Raw genomic sequence first — 18,440 nt, forward strand, 5'->3', positions numbered from 1 at the left:
CGATTTTGTTATTTTCAGGTACAAAATGGGGCGACGACCCGCTCGTTGGTAAGTTACACATGTAAACTACAGATAGAAGTTTCATTCAGTTATGAATATAAGTAGGCTACATTAACAGTAAATCTGTACTCACTGTAGTTGGTTTGGTGAGTGGGAAATGTGGTTCAGTGGTAGAGATTTTGATTACGTTTCATTCATGGGGCCATTAAATCAGCAAATGTTTAAAATCTGTTCGGAAGGACCCATTTTCACAGTTTGAAACTTGTGTTACATGTCTAGTGACATCACAACGCAATATTGTACCAAATATTCCCTGTACAGTATTCAATGTTCGAAATGAGCACTTGTCTGTTTGTCCTGACAAGTGTTTGGACAAGCAAAATGTGCCACAGTGGTTGTCCAGTGGACAAGTAAAAATTTCCAGTGCAGTTTCATTTTTAGTAATCTCAAACATCATCCTGATACTTGAATAAAATAAACCATTCATTTGAATAAGTGAAAATATTGGTAGACAAGTAGATTTCTAGATGTATTTGTCCGTTGGACTAGTATAAAATTCTGCATATTTCTATCACTGGTATTGAGTGTGAAATTAAAAAAGATATAGACCCAATATGTTTTTAATAATTCCATATTCAGTAGGATTATCATTTTAGGAGTTGGGGGGGGGGGGGGGCGGGGGGCACCTTATATAGCATAAAACATGGTGTTAAATATAGACTATATAGGCCTATAAAATTGGAGTGAAATGACCCAAGGAATATAGAAAAAAAAGAGGTAAAACTGTAGGGTGTGAACAGTTTACGGTGAAACAACCCGGATTTGTTAGGAATAGTTATGTAGCCCTAACATTTAACTAAATTTGTATGTTCACATTATAATGTATTAATTGGTGTTTTTGATTTTGCAGTTACCGGTATTGTAAAAACAAGCCATACCCAAAGTCTCGTTTCTGTCGAGGTGTACCAGGTATAGTATATTTAGATTAATTTTAAATTTTGTATCACCTTGACAAAGTAAAAACGTGATTTTGTTTTCAAAATCTTGATTAGGCCGGAATTTTTTTTTTTACTTGTTTCCTATTACATGCTGGAAAAATATAGTGTAGGTAGGTAGGAAAAACATTTTATTTTGGAAAATAATTTTATTTATGGATATTAAATAAAGGTGTTGACTACTGGTATCCAAAATAACCTCTGCATGTATAGAAATGCATTATGCAAACCAACAATACCATTCATCAGAGTGTTTTCCCTAGAAATGCAGTAAGGCGTGGTAAAGTGACGTTTTGGGGGCATATTTTATGTGCAGTTTTAAATAAAAGGGCTTTTTTTTTTCCATTATACAATTTTCAAAAGGATAAAAACCTTATGGCCATTTTATTTTCTATATCTATTTCATAACTTAATTTAAGAAAAAGGAAATATGTAGTACTATCCACATAGGTGTGTTTAAAGGCTTCTTTTTACATGGGCAATTTATAAATTTATTAAAGGCAAGGCATTTTGATTTTGAGGGGAGGGTACATGTATACAAAAGACCCCATGCTGTTTAATAATAGGCAGAAGGTTTACTCTCATACTAACACTTAACTTAACTTCTGTACTGGTCCAGGACAGACTTGGTTGAACCTTAATTGGATAGAAACCAGTAAATAAGTTATAACAATTTCTTTTAATGGAAAACTGAAAAGAAGGGTTCTATATTAATCTGTCCAACAATAACATGTTATGAATATTATCTTTCCTAGTGTATCTAAGAAATGGTAGACTTACCAATTTTATAATTTGCAATGTTAGTTTTATTCTGTATGCATCCAGTATTAAAGTACACACTTGGTTTGAAGCAATCAATGAATAGAAATCAATTAATAGAAATGCAGTACAAATGCTCAGGATGCTCAAACAAATGTTGAAAAGTAATGTTTGTTTTATTTAACGACGCCACTAGAGCACATTGATTTTTATCTTTAATATCATCGGCTATTGGACGTCAAACACATGGTCATTCTGACACTGTTTTTAGAGGAAACCCGCTGTCGCCACACAGGCTACTCTTTCAGAAGAATGTTGATGTAAAACTTAAATCATGTTAGAATTATTAACATTATTAATCAGAACACCTCGCTATGCTAGATGTAGAGTAAATCGGAAAAGATCGCATATATTCGTGAAAACAATTGTCCGACTCTTCGCCTAATATCTCACGAAAGTTACCAAACTTCAATTTGAAGGGAAGTAACTTCATCAATCAATTGTTAGAAGAAAACATTTCATGGCTAACGGGTCGCCAATAAAACTAAATTTGCGACAGTAAAAGCACTGATATACATGTACGTCCGCAAATCGGGAAATGACACCAAATTAGTTTTGGAATGTTTTCGTGGAAATCGTTCTTATATTAAAAAAACATTTTTGGATATACCAAAAAGGTTTTAGGGTCGGCAGGTTCACATTAGGGTTGGTCGGGTAACCGGAAACAAACAATATTTTATGATATGCCTTAGCGATATTTCTAGGCAACTGAAAATTGACTACTGGTTAATGTGTTAAAATTGTGATACTGAACAAAATATTCCCTGGATGGGGTATTACTTTTTCAATGGCCTCAACGTTTGTAGAGGGAATGATTTTCTGCGAACACGGAAAAACGGACGGAATTGCAGAATTTAGTAACAAACGGAATTCTCGATTTAAAAAAAATAACCTTCAAAAGTTGTATTTCTGGTTCAAGCACCATTATAAACCTTTTTGGTAGTTTTAAAGCCGCACACCCTAGTTCCATCCAGTGAAAATAAATCACGTTTTTATCTAATGGAGTGAAAAAGCAGGTTTTATATCGATAAATACCATGGGAATCCCCATGTCCCAATTGCTTAAATAATTTTGAAAGTTAGTATTCTGATGTCACCGGTAGATGTCGCTCGAAGCACAACAATGCCTACGTCACGACAAATTTCACAGAGTGCACACAGACTAGGGGTGCGTTCTTTTCACCTCTCCTGGACATGTTCCAACTGTTCTGTCCTGGTTGTATCCCCTCCAGATATCGTAAGACTTAGCAAAATTATTGGTTTTAAGGGTTTGTAACGTTTTGTATTGAGACACTTACTTGTCTGAACTTTGTTGCTGAAAATGTTCATGAACTGTGAAGAAAAATCTCACAAATGAACAACGACAAATCAGATGTTGATTGCGTGAACCGTGCACGAGAAAACAAACCGAACCAAAATGATAACGGTCACGTGGTATACCAACATCTGTGACGTTTACACAGGAAGATTCCCTCTAAAAATAGATTGGACCTCGCTTGCTTAACGTTTTTTTTTCGATAGACGTCTTGTGAAAAAATGCATTTCGTGGTTTTACAAACATCAGGATTAGCAAAAAGCACTTAAGGTGAATGGAAATGTGTATTCTAAATAATAAAATGTAAGTAAATTGCAATTTTATTTGTATAAAATGGGATTTAATAGCGAAAAACAACGCCGTAATGGTTAACAAATAACTGTAACTAGGGTGTGTCCCTTTAAGATTCAGTATTGATAATATATACATAGTGTTTTTTTATGCCAACTTTCGTGGACCTTAAACACTTTCCTAACAGTTCATTCTCGGAAGTTTCACTTAATTGCCGTAAGCTTGCAACAAAGCATGTGACTGTTTACTCGTGTCACTTTACACAGTGTTAACTTGAAATATAAAAATAAACATGTTCTAATACAATTTTAGAATCTTGATTAAATAATAAGATTTCTATACATTCAATTTCAATATTTTTTAATAATAATTGTTATGATTCGTAAGCATAACCAATTTACACTATGCTTTCATTGGAACACGTAATTTCGTATAACTTCGGGCATATTTGTTAATCTGTACGAAAGCATTTCACATTTATAGTCAGTCCCACGAGGAACACCTTTTTTCATGCTATGGAATTCATTACAAGTTATTTTATTTCTGAACCGATTGTTTTCTAAATTGAACACAAAAAAGGTATTTTACTTTTCTTCTTGCCGGTTTATTCTAGTACCACGATTCAGGTTGTCCAGCTGTGATGTGTACATTTTCCCCATGTCATTTTTCTCCTCTCCCCGAAAGGTTTGCAAAATATATATCTTGGGAATTGGGTCCCGCTGTTATTTGTGCTATAGGCTCTGAATATATAATTCTCGGCAAATATATTTATTTAAAAGCTGCTGTTTAAAAGTTACAAAACTATGTCGAAACTGTAAACGATCGACAGGATAATGCTTAGTTTCGGTTCACTACCACTGGGCTATATCCAGCTTGACCTGACCTCGTTTGAATGCATATGTAGAACGTGTATGTTGAAATCGTCTAGCCCTTGTGTTGCACAGATTTATGTAGCCCTAGGGTCAGGCAGATTTTTTTAGCACCGTGTAAAAGCTGGATAACCCTGTCCAATGGGTAAGAAATGCAAAATAGTTAACTAGCCCGCCAGATCAGATACCAACTAATATTTACTAACCCGTCAGAATTCCTACTAGTCTGCCAGTCTATAGAACAATATGATAATATACAATGTCTTCACTTCAAATGATATGAATATATAATATAGATAGATATACTGACAAAACATTATTAAGAACACTTGGTAAGTGACCAACATCATCTGGCAAACGAAATCAGAAAGACAAGAAAAGTCTGGTCATCGGACTAGTAGTTTCATTTTTTAACTTGTCCGTCACAATTTTACTTGCATTTGACGAGGGTGCGAGTACTTCCTGCATCCCTGTTTATTACATCATGCTTTAATTCCAATGGAATACTATTTAAAAAAAAATAAAAAAAACCTAAATTCAATGCCTGGTGTGCTTATTTCTTTCAGATCCCAAGATTCGTATCTTTGATCTTGGACGAAAGAAGGCGTGTGTTGATGAATTTCCACTCTGCATCCACTTGATTTCGGACGAGTATGAGCAGCTGTCGTCTGAAGCTCTCGAGGCTGGTCGTATCTGTGCCAACAAGTACTTGGTGAAGAACTGCGGTAAAGATTCTTTCCATCTGCGGGTGCGCTTGCATCCCTTCCACGTCATCCGAATCAACAAGATGTTGTCATGTGCCGGTGCTGATCGGTAAGTGGAGTATATTTTGTGAATACCTACTCTTGTGGATCACACCAGATTTAAAAAAAAAAAAATTGTTTTAGCTAATTTTCAGATATGTAGGATATTTCCTTGAAAATTCACACCAGGGATCACACTGGAATTTGTAAATTTTAGACAATTTTCAGGTTTGTGGGATATTTTCTTGAAAATTATTATTTTAAAAACTTAATTAAATTTGTTTTTAGGCCGATTTTTTTTTTTTTTTTACTTGTTTCCTATTACATACTGGAAAAATATAGGGTAGGTAGGAAAAACATTTTATTTTGGAAAATAATTTTATTTATGGATATTTGATAAAATGTTGACTACCGGTATCCAAAATAACCTCTGCATGAATAGAAATGCATTATGCAACCAACAATACCATTAATCACTGTGTTTTTATTAAAAATGAATTAAGGCATGGTAAAGTGATGTTTTGGAGGGCATATTTTATGTGCAGTTTTAAATATACGGGCTTTTTTTTCCATTATACAATTTTCAAAAGGACAAAAACCTAATGGCCATTTTATTTTCTATATCTATTTCATAACTTAATTAAAAAAAGGAAATATGTAGTACTATCCACATAGGTGTGTTTAAAGGCTTCTTTTTACATGGGCAACTTATAAATTTTATAAAAGGCAAGGCATTTTGATTTTGAGGGCAACATGGTGCTAACCTATCTGGGAGAGTACTTACAAAAGACCCTTGGTGTTTAATAATAGGCAGGTTTACTCTCATACTAACGCTTAACTTCTGTACTGATCCAGGACAGACTTGGTTGAACCTTAATTGGATAGACACCAGTAAATAAGTTATAACAATTTCTTTTAATGAAAACTGAAAAGAAGGGTTCTATATATATCTGTCCAACAATAACATTTTAATTTTTTTTTATGAATATTATCTTTGCTAGTGTATCTAAGGAATGGTAGACTTACCAATTACAGTATGGACTTTTTTAGCGGTAACCCACGAAGTTCCCAGTGACCACTTACAAAAAATAACGAAACGCATCAAAAAAAAAGAGTAAAGTTTGTTTTATTTAACGACGCCGCTAGAGCACATTGATTTTTTATCTTATCATCGGCTATTGGACGTCAAACATATGGTCATTCTGACACTGTTTTTAGAGGAAACCCGCTGTCGCCACATAGGCTACTCTTTTTACGACAGGCAGCAAGGGATCTTTTATTTGCGCTTCCCACAGGCAGGATAGCACAAACCATGGCCTTTGTTGAACCAGTTATGGATCACTGGTCGGTGCAAGTGGTTTACACCTACCCATTGAGCCTTGCGGAGCACTCACTCAGGGTTTGGAGTCGGTATCTCGATTAAAAATCCCATGCCTCGACTGGGATCCGAACCCAGTACCTACCAGCCTGTAGACCGATGGCTTGCCACGACGCCACCGAGGCCGGTCGAAACGCATCAAGGTCTTACTGACATATTTAATTATTTGATTTGGCAGTAAACTCCCATCAGTATTGGTAAACATTCCCTCCCCTAGTTTATCAGAAGGTCACTAAATTTCTATACGGCCAGTTTGTCGCTGGAGTAGATCATTATCATTATTAACATTATTAATCGGAACACCTTGCTACGCTAGATGTAGAGTAAATCGGAAAAGATCGCATATATTCGTGAAAACAATTTTTTGACTCTTCGCCCAATATCTCACGAAAGTTACCGAACTTCAATTTGAAAGGAAGTAACTCCATCAATCAATTGTTAGAAGAAAACATTTTGTGGCTAATGGGTTGCCAATAAAACTAAATTTGTGACAGTAAAACCACCGATATACGTCCGCAAGTCGGAAAAACACAGTAGGGTTGACCCCAAAATGACACCAAATTAGTGTTTGTGATAGTTTTGGAATGTTTTCGTGGAAATCGTTGTTATATTAAAAAAAAAATTTGGATATACAAAAAAAGTTTTAGGGTCGGTCGGGTAACCGGAAACAAACAATATTTTATGATACGCCTTATTAGCCAACTACTAAATGTATCCATTTTGTATATACAAAAATAAATTGGCTAATTTGGCTATATGATTATTAGCACTGCCAGATCCCACCCTTCTTCTCTCCTCTTTATATGGCACCTGCAAAATTTCATTAACACTATTCTTACAAGTTAGATACCTGGGCCCATATTTTCAAAGCTATCTTGGTGCTACAATATCATAAAATCGTTGTTCTGTGGCAAGAGATATCATTGCTTACAATATTTTTACGATATCTTAGTGCTAAAGATAGCTTTGGAAATCTGTAGCCGTGAACTCGGTGTTTGCTGTTAAAACAATTTCTTTCTTTTCATTCACTAGTTACTGTTATTATTTTTTATTCCATTGTATTCTTTTCTTCCCATTCTGTATACATTATTAGAATTCTATTAAATTTCAAAAGTGTGAGGATGTTTTCCGGATTAGAATGCTGTGTGTACACATCTCAAAATGACTGATTATTTTATTGTAAGAATGAAGTTGGCAAACTAGTTAGTCGCTATGAAGTCGTCGTCTTGTCTCATTAGTTCCTAACTGGTCTTGTCCGGAGAGGATTGCAGGTTTTGTCTAACTATTTGTTTGCATATTATATTTAGGACATAACATTTAAAAATTAACGGGTTACACAGAAAGAAAATGGGTTACCGGAATTTATTTTGCATGACTGCAAATGTCCAAATCTCAAATCTCAGAGACCGTTGATTATTTTTGTTTCTTGCAGACTTCAGACCGGTATGCGTGGAGCATGGGGCAAGCCACAAGGAACCGTTGCTCGTGTGAACATTGGCCAGCCAATCATGTCTGTCCGTGCCCGCGACCAGCACCAGGCCGCAGTTATTGAGGCTCTGAGGAGAGCCAAGTTCAAGTACCCTGGACGACAGAAGGTAAATTTTATAAAATCATCTTAGTTCCTAATTGATGAAATAAAAGATTTAATTGTACTAAATCTTGACACGCTGTCCCCTTTTCTTTTTTTTTCTTCTGTTTTTTTAAATTTAGATGGGGTTTTGGTTATTTTGTCTTGCCTAGGTCTGCTGAACCCCAATCAGTAATACATTTATTCTCTTAATATATAAATTTAATACTAATTTAATTGCAGTATCTTGCCCCCCAAAAATTCAGTCACTGATACAACACTGGTGCAGGGGTGTAGCATTCTCTTTGAGAATGGCCAATACAGCACAAATCCCCTTGTTTTCTTCGAGATACAATTAAAATTTTGAGTAAAAGTCAGTATCTATCTGTATTTTTGGACAGTTCTTTATACTGTGTTTTTATTTAACTGTTGAATTTTTATATTGATGTTGATCATCACTTTAGATTTGCGTTTACCATAGTTTGACACCCAATAGCCAATGTATTTTTCGTGCTGGGGTGTCGTTAAACATTCATTCATTCATTCTGATGCAACATAAAATAACAGTTGTATTGTTCTCTTGTTTTCAGATTGTTGTGTCCAAGAAGTGGGGATTCTCCAAGTGGCCACGAGAGAAGTTTGAGGGGATGAGGGCTGATGGAATCCTCATCCCTGATGGGGTCAACGTCCAGTACAAACCCCCACACGGCCCACTCAAGGCCTGGATGGACCGCACAGCCGCCATCCACAGAGCTAAATAAGCCATAAAACATTGGGACAAATAAACGTGGACTTGACATAATTTGTGTATTAGTGATTATTTGTAGACTGGATCTCAGTGGCTGGATGAGGTACATGCTTAACCTGATGCAGGTTGTTTGCGTCAGAATATAGTCTTTCATCTTAGTTGTCCTGCTGCACAGTATTTTAAAATCTTGGGTCCCTTAGACTATTTTTAGTTCCTAGCTTCTAGCCTGTACACCACGACCAAAGTCTGGCTTGTGTGCTGTCTTGTCTGTGGGATGTTGCATCCCTTGCTACTAATGAAAAGTGTAGCTGGATTCCTCTCGAAAACTCTCAAAATTACTAATGTTTGACTTCAAATAATAAATGAATGCACTGTAGTGGTGTCGTTGAACAACAAACATCTGTTAAGTTCATTGGCCGAGTAGGTTTCTGCTCTTAAGAGTTGAAATAATCTTATATTAAACGCCAAATAAAGTTTTTGTTTAATGACACCACTAGAGCACATTAATCATTGGGTATTGAATGTCAAACATTTGGTAATTCTGACTAGTCGTCGGAAGAAACTTGCTAAATTTTTTCATTAATAGCAAGGGATCTTGTATGCAGTTTCCCATAGATAAAAAAAAAAACATACCACAGCCTTTGACCGGTTGTGGTGCACTGGTTGGAACAAGAAAAAACCCAATCGGTTGAATGGCTCGATCGAGGTGATGTGATGCAAGCACTTCAGATGAGGACTCAACTGACTGAGCTAAATCCCACCCCCCAGATACTGAATAGGCTGTTTAAAATTTTGGGAGGTGTGAAATGTGTTCTTTTGATTTTCCTGAAACCAATATATGTGATAGGTGATGTCGTATAAGCACCATATTGATTAATTGGCACCAAATGCTGAAAGTACATTGATTAATTGGCACCAAATGCTGAAAGTGTCTTTGGCGCACAGAAAGATGCTTTGAAATTATGGTCATCTAGCACAAAATCTTGTCACTAGTGCATAGTATTTGTTGGGAGGGCTATTTAGTCGGGTATTTGATCTCAAACGGACTTCCAAGATGATTGATATAGCTTATTTAGCTTTGCTACTTGTGTAATTAGATTTTATTTAACGTTAATTTGTTTTGTTTAACGACACCACTAGAGCACATTGATTTATTAATCATTAGCTGTTGAGTGTATCGTAGATGAAACCTGCTAATAGCAAGGGATCGTTTATATGCACCATCCCACAGACAGAATAGCACATACCTATTACCACAGCCTTTGATATACCAGTCGTGGTGCACTGGCTGGAACGTAAAATAGCCCAATGGGCCTACAGACTGGGATCGATCGTAGAGGGCTTTACCTGCATCTTTATTTAAAGATTCGAATTTGACTTTGTGTGTCGTGGACAGAACTCCCTGGCGAAGTCTGAGGTTGTGCCCCCGACAGGCGTGCTTGAACAGTTCTCTGATGGAAGCATGTCAAAAATTACCCACACACCCACACTGTTTAACCATTTAAACTTTATCATCTACATTATTGTTTCTTTTGAAACACCATTCTATATACTAAAGATGCAGTTTCTAATTTAGGTAACAAATAGACCTCTTTCACATTCACATTGCGCATGTGCGCGAAGAGTACCGTCCCTTGCCGAATTGGACGGTATCCAGGCTATATACAAATGGTGGGGGGGGGGGGGGGGGGGATGATTGACAGTTGTCATGAGCGGCGCGAGTAGGAAAGAAAGAAATTTTTTTATTTAACGACGCACTCAACACATTTTATTTACGGTTATATGGTTAAGGACCACACAGATTTTGAGAGGAAACCCGTTGTCGCCACTACATGGGCTACTCTTTCCGATTAGCAGCAAGGGATCTTTTATTTGCGTTTCCCACAGGCAGGATGGCACAAACCATGGCCTTTCTTGAACCAGTTATGGATCACTGGTCGGTACAAGTGGTTTACACCTACCCATTGAGCCTTGCGGAGCACTCACTCGGGGTTTGGAGTCGGGGTATCTGGATTAAAAATCCCATGCCTCGACTGGGATCCGAACCCACTACCAACAGCCTGTAGACTGATGGCCTAACCACTACGCCACCGAGGCCGGTCTAGCTTCGTAGGAGCTGTGAATCTCTTGCGACTAACGTACATATTTCGTATACGATGTTAAAATGGCTGCGAAAAACGGTCTACTAAAGTTTACATCCGAATGGTTTAAGACCAAAAGCAGGGAAACATTAACTTGGACGAGGTCACTGGAGCCGCCTGTCAAAGGTATTTTAACAACGCAAAATTAAAAGATGCATACAATAAAATTAACTTCAGTGAAATGTGTTTGCTACTTTTAACAATTAGAATAATTGTAGTTAAATATTCACGCGGATTTCCAGTGATGTTTAATTCTCCACATGTATCAGTACTTTAAATTTAATCAAATATGCCTCCCTTTCGTCTAAAAAACTTACAAAACCCGTAACTCACATTGACCTTTATCACAGTTCTGTTTTCCCCTTATCGTTTCATTAAAAAATGGCAGTCGTACAACTACTAATCAGTGTTTACATTATTTATTTACTTATTTATTTATCTTATTTTATTTTCACTATTATTTATCAGATACGAGCCGTCACACGCGAAAACCTACCACTTAGTATGACGTCAAAAACGCGGCTCAAAGTTTGACATCTTCTTTACATGAAGTAAACTTGTATCTATATGTACAATAGTGTTTGGTTACTATTTTGTATTTTGTAAAATTGTTCTGATACACATACAAGCATAGGTAAAAGTCTATATATCGATATGGTATGCAAGTAGGCATATCACACGTTTTTATAACGTACATGATTATACATAACATAAAGTTCAGCAACCTTTCCAGAAGTTAAATAGAATATTCATAAGTTAGACAAAACATAAAATTAGGATTGTATCGGGTTGCATGGGTCTACCACTCGGTTAGGCTAACCTGTTCTGTGGACTACAATCAACACCACTATTCCTACTTCTGTTTCTATTTATATAAACTAAATACTGAAAACTAAATCATTTCCTACAAAAAAAAAAAATATATATATATATAGATATAGATATAGATATAGATAGATAGATAGATAGATATAAACAATACTGTAACAATACTACATTTTTAGTTATTTATTTTACCATCGTTTGCAAACAAATTTACTGTCATCTGCACACACATTGCGATACGGTAACAGAAACGTTTCATTTATATTATACGTCATGATGACATTGCATAAGCTGGTCTAGAGATTAACACGCGGAGGTATAGTAGATCAATTCTCGAAAGGTTGTTTCTCCCTCAACCAATTTTATTATTATTATATTTTTTGTGTGTGTGTGTGTGCGTGTGTGTGATAATTATTATAATATATGTTCACTTTACTCACTTCACATCATTTGTATAGAAGGAGTTGTTTTTCTTTCCTTACAGATGTATATTTTAATTGTACAAGAGCCTGAAGTAGGCCTACTCTTTGAGGCACATTTTGGAATTCAAAATAGAAGACCATGACTAAGAGCAGTGGAAACGGAAGAAACAGTATCTGTATTAGATGATGAGCGGGACGTAGTCCAGTGGTTAAGCGCCCACCTGCTGCGTGGTAGGTCTGGGATCGATCCCCGTCGGTGGAGCCACTGGGCTATTTCGCGTCCCGTCCAGTGCACAACGACTAGCATATCAAAGGCCGTAGTATGTGCTATCCTGTCTGTGGGATGGTGCATATAAAACATCCGTTGCTACTAATAAAAAAATGTAGCGGGTTTCCTCTGTAAGATTATAGGTCAATATTACCAAATGTTTGACACCCAATAGCCAATAATAAATCAATGTGCTTTAACTTTAACTGTATTGGATGAATATGATAAATACAGTCCAGTAGATGTTGACAATAATACTGAACATAGAATCAAACACTTGTCTGATGATAACACCAGTTAGCAGAATGACACTGAACCTGATCCAATTAGCACAAGATACAGAAAGGATGCAGTGGATTGTCTTTTAGAAAATAATCTGAAAATCAAATTTATGACCATATTTTGAAGTTGAGGGAAATGGAAAAAGAGCAGAAGGAAAAGTAGGCCTACATAATCTCGCTGTGTAAAAATTAAAGGAGGGCGGAAGCCCCCTTCCACCCCCCACCCCCCATAAAATGCAATAGCGGGCAGACCGCCCCGCTTAAATGGAGCAGCGAGAACACTTGTCACAACAGAAAGAAAACTAAATATAAAACCATTCGACCCTTTGTCCGCCCTAAGTAGACCTACCTGGCTCCTTGCTTATAAACCTTAAAGTCCAGACTTTAACGTCATGGCAACGCCATTCAAATAGCATTACGTTAAAGTCTGGACTTTATTAAAGTCTAGACTTTAAGTTTTATAAGCACGGGCCCAGGTTAGGCTTACAACATGCCCACTACCAACCGAAGAATGAAACGATATCGTTCGACAGTACGACACCAACAAAATATGGATACAGGAATATGAATAAAGTGGGGTGGGGTGCAATATGTGACAGAAAATTGAAAAACATTGTTGCGAAATGGTGTAGTTCGCTAAATTTCATATCTCTCATTAATTAGTAAATACATTCATGTATGGGATCTGTAGAGTTATTTAAAAAAATTAAATCAGAATATATCGCTTTAAAAATCTTTTTTAAAATCGGAATATATACTCTTCAAAAAAAGAAACGCAAAAGGGTACAAATGGGTTATAACTCCGATTTTATGTTTCCTACCGGTTCATGCTTTGTGAATATACGGTCATTGCATGTCCCAAACACATTTCCACGGTTACATTCGATAAAAAGCAGCTACTGTACAATAAAGTTCCAAAATGTGAATATTCGTAAAAACGCAGCCACGTGCAAACCATGTCACCACTGCACGTGCGTTGTCTGCACGTGCAACATGAACACCGACAGTATAAAAGTGCAGGGTGTTCGCTTGCCTGGCCTCTGTATCTGGCCGACAGTTGACAATCCAGGACATGCCACGTCTCGGTGAACCGCAGAGAAACAATGCCATCGGCCGACTAGACGCAGGCGAATCCAGAACGGCCGTTGCCAGTGCATTTCATGTGTCCCCAAGCACCATCTCCACACTGTGGGACCGTTACCAGCAACATGGATCAACACGTGACCTCCCTAGATCCGGTCGACCACGGGTCACTACCCCCGGGCAGGACCGCTACATCCGGGTACGCCACCTTCGGGAACGATTGTACTGCCACCTCCACAGCCGCACAATACCAGGTTTTGCGCAGGATATCCGACCAGATCGTACGGAACCGCCTACGTGAGGTAGGAATTCGTGCCAGACGTCCAGTTCGAGGTGTCATCTTAACACCACAAAACCGTCGACTCCGACTGCAGTGGTGTCAGATTCATCGACAATGGTCTCAACTGCGATGGAGACAGGTGTGGTTCAGTGACGAGTCCCGATTTCTGCTCCGACGTCATGATGGAAGATGTCGCGTGTATATGCGTCGTGGTGAACGTTATGCGGCAAACTGCGTGCAGGAAGTGGACAGATTTGGCGGGGGGTAGTGTCATGGTGTGGGCAGCCATCTCACACACTGGCAGAACTGACCTGGTCCACGTGCAGGGCAACCTGAATGCACAGGGCTACATTGACCAGATCCTCCGGCCACACATCGTTCCAGTTATGGCCAACGCCAACGCAGTGTTCCAACATGACAACGCCAGGCCTCACACAGCACGTCTCACAACGGCTTTCCTACAGAACAACAACATTAATGTCCTTCCTTGGCCATCGATATCACCGGATTTGAACCCAATTGAGCATCTATGGGACGAGTTGGACCGACGCCTCCGACAGCGACAACCACAGCCCCAGACCCTGCCCGAGCTGGCAGCAGCCTTGCAGGCCGAGTGGGCCACCATCCCCCGGGACGTCATCCGTACTCTGGTTGCTTCAATGGGCAGGCGGTGCCAGGCAGTTGTCAACATACGCGGAGGCCACACCCGGTATTGACTCCAGATGACCTTGACCTTGGTGGTGTGTCCTATCACTTACTCACAATGGACTAGAGTGAATTGTGAACAATCCTGCAACTTTGGTAATTATCGGACTCACCATTCAATAATTAAATCAATTCTCCAAATGTTACGACAATGTGGTTTTGCGTTTCTTCTTTTGAAGAGTATATAACTTAAAATACTGGGTAAAAATAAAATGAAGAAAGTACCGATTCCAAATTAATTGATTTCATTTAAATTGGGCGGGAAGTAACCTAGAATACGGTAATAACGTTGAAATTTCATTTTGACGCCGTCTACTTTGATTTTGAAAACGTGATGTCATTAATGCTGTATTTTTACCAGATATAATTAAGATAGAGCCCAAATACCTGAGATCTAGTTTTGTAATGTTATTACCTGTTATTTACCAAAAAATAAGACAAACTCTTTTTTTGTGTGTGCTAAGTTGTAGGTTTTCCCATGTGACGGCTCATATATGTTTGTTTTGTGTTTTTGCGTGCGTGCGCGTGTGTGTAGCGCCGTGACCTTATTTATTATTTTATCTATCTTATTTTATTTATTTTATTATATATCTTTCTTTCTTTCTTTTATTTACTTTTCACCATCACTTATATCAGTCACATACAATTTTATTTGAAATATCTGGTATTTACGAAGGTTAAATTTTTAAAATTATTATTTACATTTATTTATTTATTTATTTATTATTCAATTTATTTTCTTTGTTTGTTTGATTCTTTCTTTATTTTCATTTCACCATCAGTTATATTAGTTATTACAACAACTTCATATGAAATATCTAGTATTTACGAATGTTTAAAACTATTTATTTATTAGGCCCTATTTCTTCTTTTTGATTCACCATTATAATTATTTCGGCTTAAATTCAGACTTGGCCTGTTTATTTTTGTTGATTGTCCGTCGTCCGAGACTGTCATGATATTTAATATGGTTGCTTCAAACATTCAAACGAAGTACCTTATGACTGCGCATAATAAACCCTCATGAGTTTATAATAAATAGACTATCCTGAGTTTGTAGCTATATTATCAAGCTGTCGGCTAGTCTAATCTGTTATAAATCAAACTTACATCTTTCTTAGGTTAAATAATTTTGCTTCGAATTTAAATAGCTGTATATGCAATACAGTTACATTTCTGACCATTCTCAGGTCGGTAGCAACCGAGAAGTCGAAGGGGGAGGACTTATAGCCCCACTTTTATAAACCCGGTTTTTTATTTCGTGATAAGCAATAATTCACAAATGTCTCCAATAAGTCTTGTTGGATGTCAACAGAATTTTCGGGTTCCCAACTGATAGAATAATTAATCGTTGGAGATATTCACATTCCTATTGCGTGGCCTCCTATTGTCTATGCCCCCCACCCCCTCCCAACTTGTCCACAGGTCTATTTCTGCGAGATCTCGCGTGAGTTCGAAGGTTTGCGTCCTCGAGTTCTATTGTGCAGGTTATTTTATGTCGTGTGTGCAAAACGAACACTAATAGACTGGCTGGTATCTGGTTTTATACTCGTTCATGTGGAACTATCATTTCTTCTTTTTTGTTTATCTCTCCTACCCTCACTCATAAGGACGGGGTGTTTTTTCGTTGGTTTTTACCACCCCACCCCACCCCACCCCATCCCACCCACCCCACAAATATGTATCTAACGTAAGGAGTTTTTAATCTATATGATCGGTTTTTAAAATAAGATCAATTAACAAGTCTCTCGTTCTCTCTCTCTCAGTATGTCTCTGTCTGTCTGTCTTGCTCTCTCTCTCTCTCTCTCTCTCTCTCTCTCTCTCTCTCTCTCTCTCTCTCTCTCTCTCTCTCTCTCTCACACACACACACACCACACACACACACACCCCCACCCACACACACACAGTAGTGTACTGCCCGGCCCATACGGCGGCAGGTTGTTGGTTTTTGCCTGAAGTAAACGAAAATGCCCTAATCTGGCTAATAACATTTATTTATATAATCATTACTACCAAACAGCTATATAGGGTTACAAACGAATCACTATACATTTTCTCCATGGATTATAGCTAATTTTGCGGGTAGAATGAAGGAAATACATGGTAAAAAGGTACCAGATTAGCACGTTTTTGCTCGAATTTGAGGATTTTCTCCAGCACTAGTGGAGCATTTTCCTTCCCTGCCCGCCTGTCTCGTACGTTTATGATATGGCCAATATATTGTGAGACAAGCTTATAATATAAACATAAATCGTAAAAAGTAATTTCCTCCTTTTTTCTCGAGAATAACAAATCCGATACTTTTCGTTAATGTATAAATTCTTATAGTGTCCCAAAAAATCGACAAAATCGTTACTAATTAATATCGCCTACTCTGCTCTCCAGCTGCTACGTTACATCTGTGATCTTGTTTATGGTGCGTACAACGTTCCTGGATGAATTGCATCTCGGCGGCGGATCCAGGGTTGTTTAAAAAGGGGGCGAGTGTCATAACGAAGAAAGGCAACTGAAGGGCTATAGTTGCATCATTTGTTTTAAACTAGATTGCTGTTGATTGTCTGGAAAGAAAAGAAAGAAAGAAGTGTTTTATTTAACGACGCACTCAACACATTTTATTTACGGTTATATGGCGTCAGACATATGGTTAAGGACCACACAGATTTGGAGAGAAACCCGCTGTCGCCACATAGGCTACTCTTTTACAACAGGCAGCAAGGGATATTTTATTTGCGCTTCCCACAGACAGGATAGCACAAACCATGGCCTTTGTTGAACCAGTTATGGATCACTGGTCGGTGCAAGTGGTTTACACCTACCCACTGAGCCTTGCGGAGCACTCACTCAGGGTTTGGAGTCGGTATCTGGATTAAAAATTCCATGCCTCGACTGGGATCCGAACCCAGTACCTACCAGCCTGTAGACCGATGGCCTGCCACGACGCCACCGAGGCCGGTTGATTGTTTGGAAAGACTCAAAAGGACGGTGGGCACCTCTTCACTTGGACTTCGCTCTGGATTTAATTTTTTATACGTGTACAATGCACGCTGCATAAGTTATCAGTAATAAACTAGTTCATCAAGTGATATGTATATAGTACTTAGTATCAGGGTCGGGTTCAGGATTTTATAAAGGGGAATCAAAAAATTCTAAAATTAGCAAGTTTTCCAAAGGAAAATAAGTCGAGCTCACAATGGGTGCGAAATCTGTTTGGAGTTCAAGGCATGCTGCTCGTGATATTTTGAAATAAAGATGCCCAAAGAAACACATTCAGGACAGTTTAGTGTTGTATATTGTGAATGATAGGCCTACATTCTTTAAAGGGACACTTCAAATGGGCTGGGAAGGGAGGAAATGTTTTATTTAATGACACACTCAACACATTTTATTTACGGTTATATGGCGTCAGATATATGGTTACGGGCCACTCAGATATTGAGAGAGGAAACCCGTTATCGCCACTTCATGGGCTACTCTTTTCGATTAGCAGCAAGGGATCTTTTATATGCACCATCCCACAGACAGGATAGTACATACCACGGCCTTTGTTACACCAGTTGTAGAGCACTGGCTGGAACGAGAAATAGCCCAATGGGTCCACCGACGAGGATCGATCCTAGACCGACCACGCATCAAGCGAACGCTTTACCACTGGGCTACGTCCCGCCCTTGGCTGTGAAGGGAGTCACGAGATTCATGCGACTCCTCTCTGGA

The 18,440-nt window shown here is 38.1% G+C and overlaps 1 protein-coding gene across 1 annotated transcript; it reads left to right on the forward strand.

The window, feature by feature from the left end:
- The first annotated feature begins 18 nt into the window (after positions 1 to 18).
- LOC121378865 (60S ribosomal protein L10-like) lies at positions 19 to 8,778 on the forward strand. Its single transcript, XM_041507218.1, has 5 exons — positions 19 to 48; positions 911 to 969; positions 4,855 to 5,101; positions 7,842 to 8,004; positions 8,567 to 8,778. The coding sequence occupies exons 1-5, from the start codon at positions 26 to 28 to the stop codon at positions 8,735 to 8,737; spliced, it is 663 nt and encodes a 220-aa protein (XP_041363152.1). The 5' UTR covers positions 19 to 25; the 3' UTR covers positions 8,738 to 8,778.
- Positions 8,779 to 18,440: the final 9,662 nt, after the last annotated feature.

This window comes from Gigantopelta aegis, chromosome 8 (genome assembly GCF_016097555.1).
Source record: "Gigantopelta aegis isolate Gae_Host chromosome 8, Gae_host_genome, whole genome shotgun sequence".
In the NCBI taxonomy this organism is placed as follows: Eukaryota; Metazoa; Mollusca; class Gastropoda; order Neomphalida; family Peltospiridae; genus Gigantopelta; species Gigantopelta aegis.

What these genes read in the sequence shown, in the direction of transcription:
- LOC121378865 (XM_041507218.1), top strand. Translation starts at nt 26, where the DNA reads ATGGGGCGACGACCCGCTCGTTG. An exon ending in TTTCTGTCGAGGTGTACCAG is followed by an intron (nt 970 to 4,854) that starts GTATAGTATATT and finishes TATTTCTTTCAG; the next exon opens with ATCCCAAGATTCGTATCTTT. An exon ending in TCATGTGCCGGTGCTGATCG is followed by an intron (nt 5,102 to 7,841) that starts GTAAGTGGAGTA and finishes TGTTTCTTGCAG; the next exon opens with ACTTCAGACCGGTATGCGTG.